The sequence below is a fragment of the Dufourea novaeangliae genome, unplaced genomic scaffold, assembly GCF_001272555.1.
Source record: "Dufourea novaeangliae isolate 0120121106 unplaced genomic scaffold, ASM127255v1 scaffold133, whole genome shotgun sequence".
Taxonomy (NCBI): domain Eukaryota; kingdom Metazoa; phylum Arthropoda; class Insecta; order Hymenoptera; family Halictidae; genus Dufourea; species Dufourea novaeangliae.
In genome coordinates, this window is record NW_015374011.1 from 1,790,157 (window position 1) to 1,809,206 (window position 19,050).

General features: G+C 43.7%; 2 protein-coding genes across 2 annotated transcripts; one reads left to right on the forward strand and one right to left on the reverse strand.

The window, feature by feature from the left end:
* Window positions 1-1,234: 1,234 nt before the first annotated feature.
* Window positions 1,235-2,693, reverse strand: LOC107188536. The gene is made up of 6 exons (XM_015576837.1): window positions 2,389-2,693; window positions 2,226-2,345; window positions 2,024-2,137; window positions 1,679-1,940; window positions 1,400-1,585; window positions 1,235-1,282 (listed from the first exon to the last, which is right to left on the reverse strand). Exons 1-6 carry the CDS (start codon window positions 2,691-2,693, stop codon window positions 1,235-1,237), a joined length of 1,035 nt encoding a protein of 344 aa, XP_015432323.1.
* Window positions 2,694-9,095: 6,402 nt separating this feature from the next.
* LOC107188593 (host cell factor 2-like) lies at window positions 9,096-16,102 on the forward strand. Its single transcript, XM_015576908.1, has 7 exons — window positions 9,096-9,249; window positions 11,658-11,815; window positions 13,879-14,035; window positions 14,109-14,405; window positions 14,477-14,787; window positions 14,928-15,277; window positions 15,364-16,102. Exons 1-7 carry the CDS (start codon window positions 9,096-9,098, stop codon window positions 16,100-16,102), a joined length of 2,166 nt encoding a protein of 721 aa, XP_015432394.1.
* Window positions 16,103-19,050: the final 2,948 nt, after the last annotated feature.

The window sequence follows — 19,050 nt, forward strand, 5'->3', positions numbered from 1 at the left end:
AACTAACTACTGCCTAAGTCTTTTAAACTTGGGCTGTAGTAGTATCTGCAGAAACTGCCATGGTTGCTGGGGTTACTATATAATTTGCTCACGGAAGCACGCACATGTGTCAGTTAGATTTCAACAGTTGCACGAGCAACATTAGACCGAGCTCCAGATTCGTACGAGCAACAATGATAAGGGATCACGTTTCAAAATTCTTGTGCATGCTCCGGGGGTTCGATGCCCTTGTTTCCTCACACACACACGGGGTCTCTAGCTCGTTCCCCGGGGGCTCCGTGACCCCACGCTTTCGGGCCACGTGATCGATGGCGCCACCACCGGACCTCCGTGCAGGGTCTATGGCGCCTCCAACGGGGGCTCCGTGAACCCACGCTTTCGGGCCACGTGATCGATGGCGCCACCACCGGGCCTCCGTGCAGGGTCTAGGGCGCCTCCACCGGGGGCTCCGTGACCCCACGCTCGCAGCCCACGTGATCGATGGCGCCACCACCGGGCCTCCGTACAGGGTCTATGGCGCCTCCAACGGGGGCTCCGTGAACCCACGCTTTCGGGCCACGTGATCGATGGCGCCACCACCGGGCCTCCGTGCAGGGTCTAGGGCGCCTCCAACGGGGGCTCCGTGAACCCACGCATTCAGGCCACGTGATCGATGGCGCCACCACCGGGCCTCTGTGCAGGGTCTATAGCGCCTCCAACGGAGGCTCCGTGAACCCACGCTCTCGGCCCAGGTGATCGATGGCGCCACCACCGGGCCTCATGTGGAGAGTGGGGATTTGAGGAATTCCGGAAGGTCGACCGTTTCAAGTATTAGGCATCTAAATAACTACGCCCATCTGGTATTTTTCCGAGACCGAAATTAATTTTTATTTTAGTATAAGTATCTGTATCAATTAAATTCTGTACTTAAATATAGCTTACAGTAATTTTACTTTGGATGTTTATAAAAAAAAGCTCGTGTTTGGTATCTTCCGATTTTGCAAATGTGAAGACAAACATATTCCGATTTCCACCATTTGATTAAACTGTGCTTGCTACGTTTTACCAGTTGACAGACAGACTGACAGATGTGCTCATAATGTTTTTTCCGAAAACATTGTTTGAAATCGTTCAACGATATATCCTGGTGATAATTTCAGAAGCTTTCTCGATCCCTGGTTTAATAATGTAAAAGATATACACAATCCGCGAAACCGCTGCGTCGATTCTGCTCATCCGTCATCTTAACGAGTGCTTAATGAGCTGATTTGAATCTTTTATTTTCGCTTGCACTATCGTACCGCTGTTTATTAACACAAAAATTATATTAAAAGAGGGGAACCTGGCCTAATATCATTGCGCAGAAGAATGATAGTAGGTTCATCGAGAATACATATTGAGTAGAATAAAATGGGACTACCTTGAAAATGTTATTTTTCAGAATTCTCGAAACGTACTCAATACGCGCTTCTTCTTCTTGGTTCGAGAAATTCGATCGTTTTTTCCTTCCCGACACGATACCAATTGGTAGAAGAATCGGATTCGTAGCTAAAGCAGCAGCTGCACCAATTAAGGCAACCCCGGCCAATGCTTTCAAAGCTACGGCCTGTCGAAGAAGATTCAGCAAAATAATGTTTCGAATAAACGGTGAAAAAAGAATATCGATGGAATAAATATTTTACAAATGCTTAATTATTGCCTTTTGCGTCTGAATATTTGGATGTGGGTGAACGCTCCCTTCGGGATAATTCGATTCCGTGGGCCCAAATTCTTCGCCATTAGCAAAGGTTCCAGAAATTCCATAACCGGCGTTCGATGTGGATCCGGCTGTGCTAGTTGGTCTCCCGCTACCATATCCACCATAACCACCATTACCATAGACATATCCTCCAGAGCCACCAGTCTCGTAGCCACTGGGTTTACGTGGACTTTCACTTCCATAACTCGGACGGAAAGCAAACCTGATATTTGTATGAAATCGTGCCAAGTGGTGAAGGTACGGCATGGAAATCGTATCGGTTGAAATCACGAAACAATCGGTTACCTGTCTCCTGTTTGACTCGGTTCGTAAAGCGCAACGCCAGTATGATGTCCGTGTCCAGGTCGCGGGGTGATTCCGTTCGAATCCGGCGGTTGCCCTTGAGTTTGCCACCCGTATCTACACATTATCCGATTACCTTTTCATTAGAAATCTTCCACTTTCTCGCGTCCCTTTCTAAAAACACACGTGTAATGTCAGATATTACCTATCGACCGGTAAACGTTCACCGTATTGAGTCAAGTATCGATTGCTACCCGTCGAAGTCTTGCCGTAGGATGAATCGGGTCGAATCGATGCATTGGAACCGTACCTTGGCCCGCAACAGCTGGAACTTGCAGATTTTAATTGGTCGTGTGGCAAGATTTTACAATATATAACGAATTTCTATGTGTATCGTGAGAACGTTTGACTTATCTCTCGACTCTGATTCCACCCGTTGAATCGTTGCTCTAGACTCTTTGTCTAAACTTCTGTCGTATGCATCGGTATTGTTGCTCGACGAACGTACAAGATTATTCGAGGAGTTTCTAGCACGTACGATGTTGCTTAACAGTTTGTCCTCGGTAGGTTTTTCCTTCGTCAGCTCAGATGTCGAAGTGTATCCATTTCTTTCGGTAAGGGCACAGCAAACAGCAATGGCGAACAAGGAATACCGAAGGAAGCGTTGCAACATGACGGTAACAAATCCAGTCGGACAATGTCGAAGCAGTTTCGATGTGTTTCCACAAAAGGATGTCACGAAAGTGATTCTTTCCTCGAAGGAGGTTCTCCTTTTTATAGAGTGGTCACGCATGGGGTATTGTCGCACGTTCACCCTACAGGACTGGTGCACGTTGACTTTGTACCTTTTTCGCTGACTAAAATTCTTTTACACTATATATCCTTGTTACGTAAATTCTTGTCCAATTTTTCGAATAACGTGCCAGTGCATTTCTACGGTTATCTGTTACGAACGCGACAAAGATAAAATACAACGACAGCATTCTAGATAACAAGATTTTGTAGCGCTTTCGTTGCGTCCCTGTGAATTACAAAGTGTGACAAAACGGTGCAGGGAAGTGTGTCGGTGAAAATAAAGTCGCGCGAGTGAGTCAACAAAGCTTCCACCGTCACGGCAACTGTATAATTAACGTCGCTTTGTTACCAGAGTTTTATATAAAATTTCACATTTCGAGGAAAACTCATAATTAAATTATCACGGTTACGAAAGAGATCGTGCGATTTCATGTTCTGCGACGGTAAAACATCGGCAAGGATCATTCGAATTACACGACCGATTATCCTCGAGTTTACGTTTAAGTAAAACGTATCCAAAGTGATTACTCGAATCGGTAATTCGTTTATTCGTAAAATTTTAAATACAAATTTCTACCTACGTTCGTGTTGGCACATCTGTTAATTATCGTCCGGTCAGTAGTAAATTTTCCCGGAAGTTTAAGATGCGTGTCGCTAACGTACCCTTCTTCTCCACCATTTCTACTTTCTCGTCGCGGTTCCAGAGAGAGTCGTGTTTTCAACGTAAAAGGTTTATTTCTGGATAAAACTTGCGCTAAACAACTAACTATACTCCTTACTCGTAACTTTACGACGATCATTCCCTTACATTTTCCAGCGTAATTTCGACGTTACAAAATAGTCGAATATAATAAAGCAATTTGTTCCACTTGCAATTTGTTCCACACCGTACCACGAAATTCGCGTATCAATCCAAGCAAGCTGTTCACAACGTGGCAGAAGGAAACGCGTGATTACGGCAAGCGTGCGTTACCTCCGAAATGATTTCATCGGTCAAAGTCCTCGCGGAGATTCACCCCCGAGAGAGACACGAATCCGTTGATTCGATTGGAGTTGACTGTGAAATCGGAGCGTCTTTTAAAGTCATAAATTTAACAGATCTAGATCTTTGATGAACGCAAAGAAGCGCGCGCACAGACGTTACGGGGCTAATTTGAAGAGAAAAGGGGTGGAAGAAGTTGACGGTCGTTGATGGAACGGAAAGATTCGTTGCGCGAACCAGGGTGGAAGAGAGGAAAAGCCGCGAAAAAAAGAGGAGAGGCCATGGTCGGCGGGGCGGCAGGAGAGAAGATACGACGAGGACCAAGAGATCGCGGAATGGAGCAAGAGTAGAGTAATCAATACGCATTCACACGCGGTCGCTCGCATCCCGTTTCCATGGAGACCGACGCCGGCGCATGTGCAGCCCATACTCGCGTTATTCTGTCGTCGAAATTTCCACTGGAAGCAGTTTCGTTCCAGTCCGGTCTGGGTTAGGACGGAACATTCCATGCTGTATCTCTTGTCAATGACCTATTCGATGCTTGAGTTTAAAGTCTTTTCAGATTCCATTCCTTTTTTTTTTTCAAACACCATATAGATACATCTGGAAATTGGTGTCTTCTACATATCTTATTGTTCGTGTAGCTGACACTGCTTTCACTGTGACTCGCATAGTACGATCGAGGAGACTGAACCAAAATTACAGATACTTTCTGTTAATGGTATTCAAGTCTATCTATCCAGGAAAGGAATGATTTGGTTATCTTCGAACCGGAGCTAATCATGTAGAATCGTTTCTTCGACGACAGTCATCTCGCTGTCTATTGCTGTCTATCGCTGTCAATCCAGGGTTCGGTACAGAACGGTCGGATGTTCACCCCCTGGCCGAGTCAGAGGGGATGGAGCCGTTGCGGGTGGACAGGGGGTGCTTTTCCATTGGGCGCGTGCGTCGAGTCCTCGATGGACGACTCGACGAGGTAGGTGCTCGACCCGGACGCAGTACGGAAGATACGCTGTACACGAATAGTGGCTCTATCCTCGTGGCATCCGTCGTGTATTCCTCTTTTCCTTCGTATTCATGACAATAAGAGCTCGCGATCCGATCGAGAAAAATTTTACGATCAACCAATCCGTCCATCGATAATCGATGTTGATTGGAAGAGTTCGGTGGACTCGTTTCGCGACGCATCCGACGGTTTCTATCGGCGAAGTGTTTGTAAAATAAGCGAACGTTCGTGTGACAGACGTTACGGCCGAAAATGTGGACGAATTCCGATCACTTTTAGATGCTCCAAGCGACGCATCGAACATTCGGTACGAGGCAAAATGAAAAACATTATCACCGTTCACACGATGCAGGGTGATATATGTAGACACATGTACATAGTCAACGTGTCGCGGTGAAGCATGTTTAAGCAAAAACTTCCGTTTCGTCCGCATAGTGGCTCGTGTGTGCTGCTCCAAGTCTGTATTCCCGGTACTTTGATCGCGTTGCACCCCGCCTCCCTTCCCCTCCAATCGCTCTGTTTCTCTCTCTTTCTCGAACAACAGGTAAAAAGTGTAATTCGATGGTAACTTGGTAACCCGTCGAAGGTATATTCGTTCGAGCCATGTCTTAAGATAGATTTTAATCTCTATCAATGAGACTATGCATCTCCGACGTACGAAAGATTAATCTTGGAAGAGCATCGACTTGCGTTCTTATCACCGTAAAGGCCAGCTTAGTGGGATTTCATCGTCGCCTGCATGTGGGTCACAAGTTTCATTCGCCAAAGCTAACGGGATAGTCGGTTTACCGAGTAGAGAGGTAAGCCTGTTAAATTGCGTTACCCTCGGGCATCTTGCGTTACCGCCACCCCTGCCATCAATTCCGTTTTCTTTCAATGTTTCCCGGAAGGGCTCTTCGAGATTTATCGTGGGTCGAAGCAGCCGAAAACTTAACACTCCACTTATTGGCCACGTTCTAACACGATCGCTGTCGACGATAAATCGACGAAGTATACGATTTTTAAGATCTAACGCAAAACACGAATTGCATTGACATGAAAAAAGTGTGGTTGGTTTTTCAAACTAACCGGTGACCTGGATGGGTAATCATGGGAGAAATTCTAGAGTATTTATAAGTCGCGCCTCGGCTAGATAAGGTCACGTGGTGGATGCAGTTTATGCAGTTTACGGTGTCCTTAACCTCCTGGAAAATCAATGTTCTTCGCGTAACGGCGACTAAACGCCATATCCTATATATCTTCGGAGTCCCTGGGACTTTACGTCATTGAGGAAGGAAAGGAGTAACATACGCTTTGATATAGATCAAAAGATAATCAATAGTTACACTTACATACACGACTATGGAAAGGAGAATGTAAAGGTACATCGGATTGTGCATTACGAAACGTGCAGAATTTGCGTGACCAAGATAGTCGTCCTCCTCTAGCATTCGTTTAAAATCTATTTATCCATTCGAACGAGCCTCATCCGTTACGAAAGCTTATCGAAGAAGCTTGATCGACAGCCACCGCAAACTTCTGCAAATTTTTCTGTTGTCCCTTTAATTTCATTTATAGAAGCCTAACTCGGACTAATACCTTGCTCAGGGGCACCGATACCACGGGCATTAAGAAACAAGGATTATCACTTGGCATCACATTCTATACACGAGATTCTTTTCTAAGGTTTCGTTACATCGTGTGTGCCTAACGAATTGCTGTGAACGAGATTCTCCACCCGTGACGGGAAAATTTATCGTGCGAACAATCGGGGTCGGGGAAGAAATTCGCCGATTTGGAAAAATTGTGGGGGCTCGTCGAGCATCGTTCCAGTACCTAGGAGTTGTTCGTCGTGCCTAGGATTTACGTTAAACGTAACTGCACCCCTGGATCCCCATCCAGCGCAATTATACAGATTCCACCGCAAGTGACACTAGTGACACGATGAAGGGTTTCTCTCTTCTAGTGGGTCTCATTCAAAACTGTCGGTGCGTGACGACCGGCGGGGATGATGTTCCGCATCACACCGCGTCAACTAACGCGACACTTGTCCTCGTTGTGGTAAACATTTCACGGAAAAGAAATCGAAAGGGTCGGAGAAAAATGTCGAATAGCATCGGACGAGATTGGAAACGTTAAAAGATTTCGTTCGACGAACCGTCGTGAGTTTAAAAACCACCGCGACACGCGACGCTAGGTTTCCTTTTCGTAGGACGGCGATGAATGTTGCCACACGCGATATGTTGACTTTTCGCGATGTACTTCCGGCACAAGAAAAGTGCTGCAAAAACCCGGGGCAAAAAAAGAAAAAAGGGTAAAAGACTGCGCGACGAGGTGTACACGGTGAAAAGTGGTTCTTTGCATGTGCATCCACTGTAATGAGAGTCAGTCTTGATACCCGACGTGAGAATGCGTTAATGATGTTTCCACGGAAGTTCGTAACAAAAATTACATTGGTCCGACGTCGATAAAAATTTCTGGCATTTCGGGATATATTCCGACTCGTTTCTGCGCCGTGGAAAATTTTTTATCCTGTCGGTGTCATTAATATTTCTGCGAAAAACGACAATTGAAGGTAAAAGAAAATCAAAAGTGATATTTAAAACTCACTGGTAGTTGAATAATTGAAGATCATTGAGAATAAGAGAGAAAGAGCAACTTCATGGCAGGGAGATCCTTGGGCAAATGACAATACAACCTTGAAGTGAACATCCAGCTGTGTCATACAGGAATCAAGAGAATCGCGGTGTTGACGCTGTGGAGGAAATTGTCCGACTGCGATCCCTTTTCGGAATCCGGTAGCGGCGACGCATCCCCTCGTGACTCGAGACTTAAGCAAAGAGAAAGAGAGAGACGGAGATGGTCTTTCGTCGAACCCCTCGTAGAATTTCTCCCTTCCCCTTTTGCAACGGTAAGGGTGTCGAAGGAGGAAAATCTAGTCGAATCTTACCGTCCGCCTACAGGATATATCGAATATTTTTCGATAGAATTTTTCGATAGAACGTGGTAAAAATAAAATTGCCATCGTTGCTCGGATAACCGGTTTCGTTCGAGCTTCAGCGACAGAATCCGTTTATCCGTAAAGTACTCGAACGAAAGCATATCGTTTCGGTGAAACAATACTCGAAAATTCACCGAGCCTCCCTGTTCTTTGAACGCCTCTTCTCGGCCCCGTAAGTAGTACTTGTCCCGCTTTGCCTCGGACCACATGGCCAACCGACTGTTTTCCTTTCATGCATGAAAGGGTTAGTAACACGCGCACGATATCCCGTTTCCAAACAATGACTAGACGACGTCTACGCTCCCCTTTGAGAATTTCTATTGCTTCTAGAAGCACGAAAGCAACACCGAAAACACGCGTACAAAAGAAACGGAGTGCGCGGGAAAAACGCATCGTTGAACTAGTGGAAAAGAAACGTTCCGCGTTTCTCCTACGCTCGACTCCCGCCGATTGCACAGCGGAAAATGAAGCTTTGTATCTGGTGTGAAAATTACTCGGGGCCTTTGTCGTCGTTCCTGTTAAGATTCAAGCTTACACGAATATAAGAGATTAAAAATCGCAGCTTTTGCACGGTTTCAGAATCACGTGTATCGAGCGAACAAAAATAATGGATGACAGACTGCGTGCTTTTTTCTCTGTTCACTTGCAATTTCTTAATTGCGCCATTAAATTGTACGTACTTTCTTGGAGTTTCGAACATCTCACGGCCAATAAAATGCGCGACATTAACTTTTTTCCCCGAGATGTCTGACGAGGGAAACAACGTTCAATATTTTCCCTAGTACGTATCCTGATTTCCCTTTCACGTGTTTCTTTCCCGCTGCCGCGCCGTACAAAACGAACGCCATTCCACCGACCAGATTCCCATTTGTAGCGGCGCGTCTGCTGGTGAACCTATGCCCCAGCCGTATTTGCGTACGCCTGTTAGGGGTGCGTGAGGGTGCATTCGTTTACCCGAAACTCGATTTCGAAGCTTTGGTAATTGAATTTCAAGTACGTCGACAGGGATGGCCACTGTAATAAATTTAAAGACAATGCAGACGATGTTCAACGATACAGTTTTACATTTTTTTCCCCTTTGATTTGCTAATTGCCGCGACGAAGAGGAAACAGATTTTAGTCGTTTGTACATACCTATTGTCTTTGTCGTGTTAATTACCAAAGTACCGAAAATAGCAAAAGTTTGTTTCTCAATCGGTCTTCCGTGACGAAATACGATACTTAGGCATCGACATTGTTACTTTTCAGCGGCTACATTCTTACAGTCGCGACTTGGGCAAATTTTCATAAGCTTTTCCGTCGCAGGGGGAAAATGTGGAGCTCGGTAACCGCAGCTGGCACGGAAAATGGGCCTGCACCACCGTCCAGAAGCAAGCACAGCGCGACTTTGCTCGCTGGTCACGTGTACCTCCTTGGAGGAAGAAACGGCAATCTTCCCCTCAAAGATATCTGGCGTTACAGTCTCGGTAAGTGTAATAATTATTGTCGTCGCTTTTCATTTCTTGTCGACAGAATATTCGATAGGACAGGATTAGGAGAGCAGAAGGGAAACGTGAAATTCGAGGATGGGAAATGATCCTTCTAATTTTAACGGGTATTAATACTGGATGTCTGAGTACCCGAAGTACAGTACACGAACAACATCTCTGACCAACGCACCCCATCATCGTCTCGGTCTGTGAACGAGGGGTGCGCCACGGAATTTAAACAGGGTTCAGTCTGATCAATAATATGCCATTATTAAAGCCCACGTATATCAACCAGAGCCACTGGTGGATACACCACAATTATGACTCCGCGTAGATCAAGCATACGGGAATTAATTGCAATTGCACCTTCTCGTAATGATCATCGTATTAATCACTTCGTCGCGACGCGCTTGAATGTTATCGTGCTTCCTAATCGTTCTGAAATATCATCGATGATTCTACTTTAAATAGTAAATTTATCGACGATTACTTGTAAGTTTCGAGCGACTGATTGACAACACGCTAAAAGATTCCACATTAATTTGACTAGGTGGTCAATATTCGAATTGATATTTTTAAGAAAATATGGTGGGCGGGTAATGCGACAAAATTCGTGTCGATTTATCGTACGCTCGTGAGACTCTCTATTAATCAAGGGGGGGTTTGTTCGACAGCGAGTACCAGTGAATATTAAAGCAGTACCAGAAGGGTTGGTTGTGGCAGCTTGTCTCCTGGGGACGAACACTGCCCGAAGGGATCCACAGCGTGTTTTAAAAGCATAGTATTGTCGATACTTGATCTTGCAAAAATATTATGATGTCTCGAAGAACCGTAAGAGTACTTCATCTTTGAACGTTTTTGTTTCACCCTCGCTTTCAACCAGTGGGGATATCAAGGGGTTCTCTTGGCTCCACATCCTAAATCATTAAATGGATCTCTATCGCAACGTTACAAGTTCTCGTCTTTCCCTCTTCATTCAGAATGGAATGTAAATGATACAAGTATATATATTTCTGTTTTTTAAAAAGCACGACAGGCTATTTAACGCATCCGATAAAAATTTCTGATTTACCGATCGTGTACAAGTCACGTCCGCTAAAGTTCCGAAGCGATCTCTTTTCCATCAAAGGCATCACGGTTTTACCCCCTGAACAGCACTTTCGGACAAAGGAGAGCATTGCTTCGTAGCAAACTAGATACGACACGTGTACGTAATCAATGTCGGGCATCTCTAGTGTCGGTCCACAAGAGCTGCAACTACTTCAGCCAGAACATTATGCCTCTTACGTAAATTTCATAGGCTTTGTTCTCGAGCACGTTTCAGTGCCAAGCTATGACTTGGATAGTTAACGGTGTTAAACGAGGACGAGTTAGCAGGATGTTGCAAAATCACTCCACAATACCTCAATCGGATACTTGGAAACTTCAGAAGCGAATCTCTCTTTGAAATCTTCGTCCTTCCTTTGTTCGTGTTACGTAACTTCATGCTTCCCTGATTTCTTTTACTTTCATTCTTGCGGGAAAATTAGGGGACTGTCCCTTTTTTCCTCCTTCCCTAAAACTTCCGAAGGGTAAAAAACGTTTGTCTTGTTAAGCGATTGCACCGTGAGGAAGACCGAATTTTAACCCTCGAATAGACGCGGCGCGTGGACTACCGGTTGATCATATACGATATAACTGTGGATAACAATTCCTGTTTTTCTTTCTTAACTCTTCCCGTGACTGGATGCAAGAACCGTGAATCGTTGAAGTATCATTCTCGAAAAAAAAGTTGGCTAGCAACTCGCGCCGCCGTGGTATATGTTATTTGAATACGTCGAACATAATGCTCTTATCCCTCCAAGTTGTTGCGTTAACATTTCGTTTTTTGCCGTGTCCTTGGCACTGCTTAGATTTAAGCTTCCAATCCCACCCTTCTATGCTCCCCATCTGCTTGTCTCTCTCTCTCTCTCTCTGTTTCTGGGAAGCCCCATCCACTCGGTGGATTTATTTCGGAGTAGTAGATTGCCGGGGCGGGTGAAAGTGAGATTTAGCGTGGTGAAAAAGGTTTTTCGGCACCTGTAACGTCACGATCGCTTTTCGTGTACCCGTTCTTTTCTAATTTATTGCCCTATCCCACAAGTTACTTGCCGACGTGATATGATTTAATGCAAAATTGTATCACCCTAAACAGCAGTCTAACGTGTACAACACGGACGACAAACCAAAACGCATACAAAAAAATAAATAACTAAATTATACATACTACGCGAGACGTTCCATCTTTTCTTTGCGTGCACGCAGAACAAGCGAGGCCGTGTAAATCTCGTTTATCCACCAGCACGCGACCAGAAAGTCTGCCGTGTAAAAACATTACGAATAACGAGCCGACGCGGTACCAACCCTTTCTCTATTTTGCTTCACAGTCGAGAGCAAATGGGAAGAATTGCATCCTGGGGGAGAAAGACCGCCGGCACTTCAGGAGCACAGCGCGGTCGCTTACAGGGATTGCCTTTACGTTTTCGGAGGTGAACTCAGCTTCTCCGCGGGCACGGAAACACCGCTCTGGGTTTACAATGTCAAGGTAACGTAACGACCCCACGACAAAACCAAGCTCGATTCTGTGAAAAGAGGATTACGAGCGAAAATACATTATTCATAGTACACGTTTGTAATCGATCCATAACCGATCCGAGTTCGATACACCATTTCAATTCCGTCGCGACATTCAGCTTCGTTTAGTTTAATTTACGTGACTCGATTCGGTGAAGCTAGATAGAAGCCTGCGGGCAGTTCGATCAGCCCTTGCAGACATCGCGGCGGACGATTCCAGCACCCTCGATTCAAAGTAAACGAGACCGAGGGCCATGGAACATGTATCAATCTTGATATACAATATCTTGCTTCGCTGCGTTTTATCTAATTTCCCGGCTGATCGTTCGATGGTGTCAACGGACGCGTTTATCTATACATTTCACGAACACGGAATAGAGGAGGTATCTTCTAATTGTTCATTTCGACGTCACCCTCGTCCTCCCCCAAAAGTGTCTTTACCACTTCACGGGGAACAACGGTAGCACAATCGCAAGTGTACGGTGTAGTCGCTTGGTAGTTGTCCCTCGTCGCGTGTCACCGGTTGCTAAACACAGCCCTCTCTTGTTCGACGAGGGAAATAGAAGTAGAGGATGTACTCGTGTAAAACTGGTTGTACCCGATGACGTTCCTATTGATTTAGCGGTTTCCCGAGGGTGCGATTCTTTCGCTCCTCTCTCCTTATTCTATATCGGCGACCCCTGTACGCGTTCTCCCCCCTGCAGGACAAGTAAGATCATTAGGAGTTTCCTCTGGAAGGCACGACACCGAGTTACGGGATCGTTATCAGGACACACGAGGGTTCGACATAAAACAGATTCGAGTGCTCCTCCAAAAAATATTGTCTGGTAAAATGTAGGAACGTACAATACAAGAGTTGCTCGCATAGATAGTCAGTTCGTCGTGTTGTCGAGTCATCTCTGGAGTCGAAAGCAATCACCAGTCGCCGGAGATGCCATTTGTCACTGTTATTTTCCTCGAGACACCTCGACGCGTGAACGGCAAATAATGATTCGGAAGAACCGCTGATAAGTCGTTAGTAACGAAACATATTGAAGATCTTTCATATATGGGTAATATGTTAGAGAGAAGGGACTGAGTAATAAGCAGTGTCAGCAGCTTTCTACTCAGTTTTGTACCCTCGAAGTTGAACGATTCGTATCCTCCCCATGGGTTTCCACTCCTATTCCACGCACCATGGAAAATTGACATCAACTTGGAGTAAACACGACATGCGTTTCCTTTATTTCGTTAGCGCCCACAGTTCAATTCTACACCTTCGGCTTTTATTAGCAAATAATTCATCTTTCATCGTTCTTAATTTTCTTTCAAGGTTTAAGAACATTCTGCACCGTCGATGGTAACTGTGGTCTCGCTAATTTTACAGCATTTTAACGTCGATGGCGAATTTAGCAACTGCACTACCCCTTTCGCGACCCCCTCGGTGTCGTAATGCGGGGTAAACGCAAGTGGCTGTACAGACCTATCAACTTTAGGCACGTACTTCGAGTTACGTAATTACTTTCAGCACCCCTGCTGCACAGCCTATATACCATCGTTCCTTCCATCGTCTCTCCTTTATATGTACGATGTGCACTTTCTCCTTTCTTCCTGACAGTACATATCGACCGATTAAAGTAAAAGAGCCACGATTCCCATTGCTCGTCGAACAGACTATTTCGTTTCTTTTTTCAATGTTCACAATGGAAAGTCAATCATTCCGTTAACGCGTACCTTGGGATTTTCGTTTCAAAGCAATTTTCCTACTGTTCAAAAAGCTGCAAACTGGAATTGTTATCGTGACTTCGTGTATTAAACTCGAGCCTATTCAGACTGTAAAGTACGAGAGCGAAAAATTGGAGCTGCTCGGGGCTTTTTGTTACGGGCAACCCCAGTCGTATTCCGTGTTCCGGCGTAGTCGAAATCGGAGAATTTCCAAGCCTTGGCTAAGTGGAAAAAATCGAAAATCTTTCGAAACGAATGCGATAAATTAATTTCACACGATTGCACGTGTCTGGAATTTGTGTGAACAATTATTCTGTATGTTACCATTAGAGTAATTTATGGAGAAAGGTGAGAGCGCAAAGGGGATGTGCAGTTCCTAGAGGAAGAAGAGGCCACACGGCTCTAGTTCATCGCGGTCAGATGCTCATCTACGGAGGTTACCAAGACCTTCGTGGAAGTTCACCTGAAATATGGGCGTTTCATTTTGGTAAAACAGCCAGATATTTCTTTTCTACGTAACGATACTTGAAAAGATAAAAATCTAATGTTATACTCATCAGAAACGGAATCCTGGCACCTTCTATCGTCGGGTGAAAGCGGACCAGCTGCGAGACACAAGCATTCTGCTGTTTTACACGGTGACGCTATGTACATTTACGGGGGCATGACTGATCTTCAGGAAAGGAACGACTGTTGGCGATGGGACGTCAATACCGCTTCTTGGTGTCTATTGAAGAATAAACCAGGACCGGGTCCACTTCATGGTCACGCAGCGTGCAGACTTCCTAGCTGCATGCTAATATTCGGCGGAGAAAGCGGTGGTTTGGCTACGAACGAACTTTGGAGGTTTCATTTCGGTAATCGATCAAAGAATCGATGAAGATGCATTGTTATCGACGAAAGTATACGATGTGAAATTCGTTCGCAGGTACAGAAACGTGGGAGAAATTGTCTGTGCCAGGTCCAAAACCCCAGCCGAGGGCGGAAAGCGTTGCTTTAGCAGTGTCGGAATTGTTAATCAGAGGGACCAATGTGGACAATCCGAAACATAAACTGAGAAATCAAAGGACGAGACTGTACAACAGTAGAATATCGCCGAACGAGGCGCCGACTAGACCAAGCTTTCTCAAAGAAATTTCGAAACTGTCGCAGATTAATTTATCACGGCTAAGTCATCCGACGAAATGCAGCTACTCCGTTTTAAGTGGTCAAGACGATAACGAAGAGAGCCCACAAGAGGTAAGCGACATTAAAATTCTGCCAACAATAATGCAGCATAATTCGAATATATTTTTCTCTGTTTGTTTCTGTTACGAGCACACGTATCGAGTGTTACGTTTGCAATGAAAACGCATGTGACAATTTGAGCCTGCCCGCAGGCGAATTCCTATTATCCTTTTCAGCAAGTGGACGCCGAAGTGACCGAACCGTCTACAGGGATGGTGAAATCTCGAAGCGCCAACACATTAGCACGACGAAGGCAAAAGCCATCAGACGCGTCATTAAAAACCACCGACACTACCAATACTAGCGGCAATATTGGCAGCTGTGGGATGACCAGAGATCCTATTTCGGTACCGAATTTCCGAGCACTCACTTTACCCACGCCAGTTCTGACACCTGTGGAGGCAGCCAGACTTGTATTTGTCGATCCAGACGACAATAGTGACAACGAAGAACGGAAAGAGCCCCCTACTTCTAGACTGATAGAAGTTCAAGAGGAAAGACGGTAAACACGAGTTCGAGTCGTAATTACGAATTATATAACGTACGACACGCGAAACACGCGATTGTTAAATTTTACTATAATTTCAGAGATTTTGCAGCTATGCATCAAGCTTGCCAACCAACACGTGGCGAGAGTTACAGTTCACATCTATACGAGGCTGCACTTCAAACTCCGAAAACTCCAACCACCACAAAAATACCTACATCCGCATCAGTCAGGTTCGCTGACTTAGAAGAAGGTGAAGAATCAACATCGGACTATGCGAGTATAGAGGCCAGAAGTCCTGGTGATCCTCTAGCCGATGACGACTGGCCATCAGGCAGAAAATGTAAGCAATATCGCCCTATAGTTACTCCGTCGACGATACGGGAAGGTCAATTCGGCTTTTGTAATCCAAATTATCTTGGACTGGATGAGAGCAGAAATCATCAGCAGCAACAGCAACAACAACAACAAGGCCAGGACGGCAAATACGCGAAAATGTTAAATAGTCCACCGGACAGTGTTTTAGAAGACGAACCAGGAAGATCAACGTCCCAAACGTTCGCGGAGTTATTAGAGCTTCAAGAATTGAAACGAGTTCCCAGAGCACCGCCAAAAAGTTTGCCATTAGGATCTCCGTCTAGAAGAGCAGTTAGCGCGTCAAGGGCTGAAAGACAACGGGCGAAGATTGCCGCAGCAGACATCAATGAATCGGAAACACCATCGTACGGACCAGCACCGCTCTATGTCTTTCTAATTGGAGGAAAGGAAAAAGGGCAAGTAACCGTGTTTGCTCGACCCGTTTCTTTATGGAAACTACAATTGGCGCCACACATCTTCTAAGACCGTCAATGATTCGATTGTATTTCTTCTTTCGTTATTCCAAAACTATATGTGAATAACAAAGGGAACTCGGTTAATAGCAGATAGATGCTAAGTTTCTAGTGCCAACTGTTATCTCGGAGTATCTAGTCATAGCTACACACATTGTGACATTTACACCAAGGTTACTTTATTTGTTTAACCGTATTTCATACCAAAGACTGAATTTCTAATTTCTTTGCGGTATGTGATCAAGCTTCTTGTTCTTATTCTTTTCAATTTCGGTCTTACAGTGCAATGTCGATCGTTGTGATTAACGAAGTTAAGTTTACTCGAGCTTGAAATGTTGAATTTAGTCTACTAGACTTGGAAATGGTGTGAGAACATCAATTGAACTAGACTCGTGATTAGACATCGTTTCATTATTAATGTTTCGTTCATACGTACATATGTGAAATGGCACCTCGATAGCATATCCTCGATTAATTATCGTCTTTAAATGTAAACATACCAAAATGCATGTCTCTCTATATGTATATCGAATGTTTATGAAGATTTGAATTTGAAATTGATTTAAGTTGCCAGCTACGTCGTCTACTTTGTCACTGAAACATTAATGAGTGTAATCGTGAATATATGAAATTGAATCAGACGTTCAGATTTCAAATAGATTCATAAATGGATACATACGAATCGAGAGTTCATATTGAACCAATTATACATATATTTTAAGCGCACATCAAGCGAGTACAGCAGAGTTTTCTACCTCTGATGGTGTCCATGTATAGATAATTCGTATGAATATACTATGATCTAGATTTATCGCAAATAACGCAATTTTCAATATTTTTAGTAGATGGAAAAATATCCAAAGTCCTAAACCATTAGATTCTTTCGACGCGACAAATTAAAGAGACGTACGTAAGCTTTCCCGCTTACATTGACACGCACTAAACATTTTAAAAAACTCGCCTGATCTGCGCTTTACTGCCATTAAGTGTGAACTCAACACGTGTAGTATATAAAATGGCGTAAGTGTAAACTCGAAGTAACGTTTAAAAGATCCTGAATACTGATGGAGATTGGTGTGTGGTTGTGTCGAATGTGTATTATTAATGTACGATTCAATTATTCTGCGGAAATTAGATTTTTATAAAATGATAACTCTTAATGAAATCTTGATGATAACCGCGGACATTTCAGAGTAGAGTTTAAGAAGAATACCCAACGGAAACGGCGTTGATATGTATTTCAGTTTCACTACGAGGAAACGCGTCTGATACCATAATGCGTGCACTCGTTGTCGTGTTCCGCGCTATTATGTAGTAGTTAAAATTGGTCGAATTTTTACATCCGTGTTACAAAATTATAAATCAATGAAGTCTCCATCGCGGCTGTGCCTACGTGCATAGCGTATATTAGCGTTCCGATAGATATATCGTACGAGAAAGAATAAATGGTAAAGTGTGATGGGGATTTCTTGTTCGTGTAGAATTTTTATGCCCACAAAGGCCCAGTACATGTACTCCATCCATAAGTAGCAATGGTGAATGTGGTACTTCGTAGGCTGAATATTAAAAAATACTTTGTGATAGGTTTTTATCCGTTTAACGGAATACTTTTTGTTTCGAGAATAGTTTTAACTTCCTCTGTTTAGTACTTCATATACTTTAAAGATATATTTGTTGATAGGGCAGTGCAATACATAAAATTCCTCAAATATTCTTTGTTATCTTGAGTACCTTATTGGCTACAAAGATTTTATAATATTCAGCTGAAACACCGCAAACATCCGAAAAATCAATGTTTTCCATTCGTAGTAGTAGTCAATTTAACATCTCCGTGTACAAAAGTTAAGATAAATGTTTCGTGATCTTTTTCTTCTTGTTCTACTACGTCTTGAATTTACATTTTTTCATTTTCAGATGCATATATTAGTATGTACAGTACCACCTTGCAAGATTCTCTTTTACTTTGTACTGTTACTTCAACTGTTTTGGCGTAAATGGAGACGACTATTGCTCGAGTTTACGAATTTTGATCGGTCATGAAACTTAATGTGGTATTTGATCGGTGATAAAAAAATTGTGCCCCCCAAATCGTTGCCACAGAAATAACTCTCATCGGTCAAAACTCGTTTCTGAAATATTCAAGCTGTACAATTTTTGTTATTGGGCAAGGAATTTATGTGAATTAAAACACAAGTGAAAGTAAAGTGAAACGACGCGCGCGCGCAATTGAAACATGAAATGCTGCGTCTTAGTTATTCTGTGTTTGATAGATACGCAAAACGCAATCCGATAGTCAATTATCACTGTGTCATTAAATGCGTCCGTTGCCAAATACATCTCGTCAAAGTATACTTATACGTTAAGGGTACATTTATGTTGGAGCTGCGACAAACGATCAGAGCGATGATAAGAGCAAAGCGTAGAAATACACTCTATTGTTTTATAATGGAAGTGTTCATATTTGAGCAGCGAACAGAACAATGCTTACTATTTGTACGATGAACGATAAAAGCGACGAGAAACAAATCTTCCTTTTACTTCGCTGTTATCACAGCTCCAACATAAACGTACCTTAATTCGTAAACGAGATTTAAAGTATAAGCTCGAAGACATGGATTGTATATCAAAAGAAAAAGAAAAATACCAGTGTAGCTGACTTGAGTGCCTCTACTTTTTGCAAATATGTACATGCATTTGATATTTTTCTGGACAAACATGAATTCTTTCGAAAAGAGATAATTCACCATGTTATCTTCTAGCTTATGCTTCCCTTCAGCGTTACCAATGTCTATCTGTCGCACCAGTTATGCGAGTCAACACAATATACATACATACATACATTAGGAAGCGGTATTATATAATACAATGTCGAGAAAAAAAAAAGAGAAATAAACCGCGTCTTATTTCAATGGAGTTTCATATCACAAAATGCAGTATTTTTTCAATGAATAAGCCTTC

Bases quoted from the DNA above. Each gene is read 5' to 3' on its own strand.
- LOC107188593 (XM_015576908.1), top strand. From the start codon at position 9,096: ATGTGGAGCTCGGTAACCGCAGCTGGCACGGAAAATGGGCCTGCACCA. The intron at 11,816-13,878 runs GTAACGTAACGA...TGTTACCATTAG, and splicing joins TCTGGGTTTACAATGTCAAG to AGTAATTTATGGAGAAAGGT. The intron at 14,036-14,108 runs GTAAAACAGCCA...TATACTCATCAG, and splicing joins AATATGGGCGTTTCATTTTG to AAACGGAATCCTGGCACCTT.
- LOC107188536 (XM_015576837.1), bottom strand. From the start codon at position 2,693: ATGTTGCAACGCTTCCTTCGGTATTCCTTGTTCGCCATTGCTGTTTGC. The intron at 2,346-2,388 runs GTAAAATCTTGC...TGCAAGTTCCAG, and splicing joins ATAGAAATTCGTTATATATT to CTGTTGCGGGCCAAGGTACG. The intron at 2,138-2,225 runs GTAATATCTGAC...GATAATGTGTAG, and splicing joins GAACGTTTACCGGTCGATAG to ATACGGGTGGCAAACTCAAG.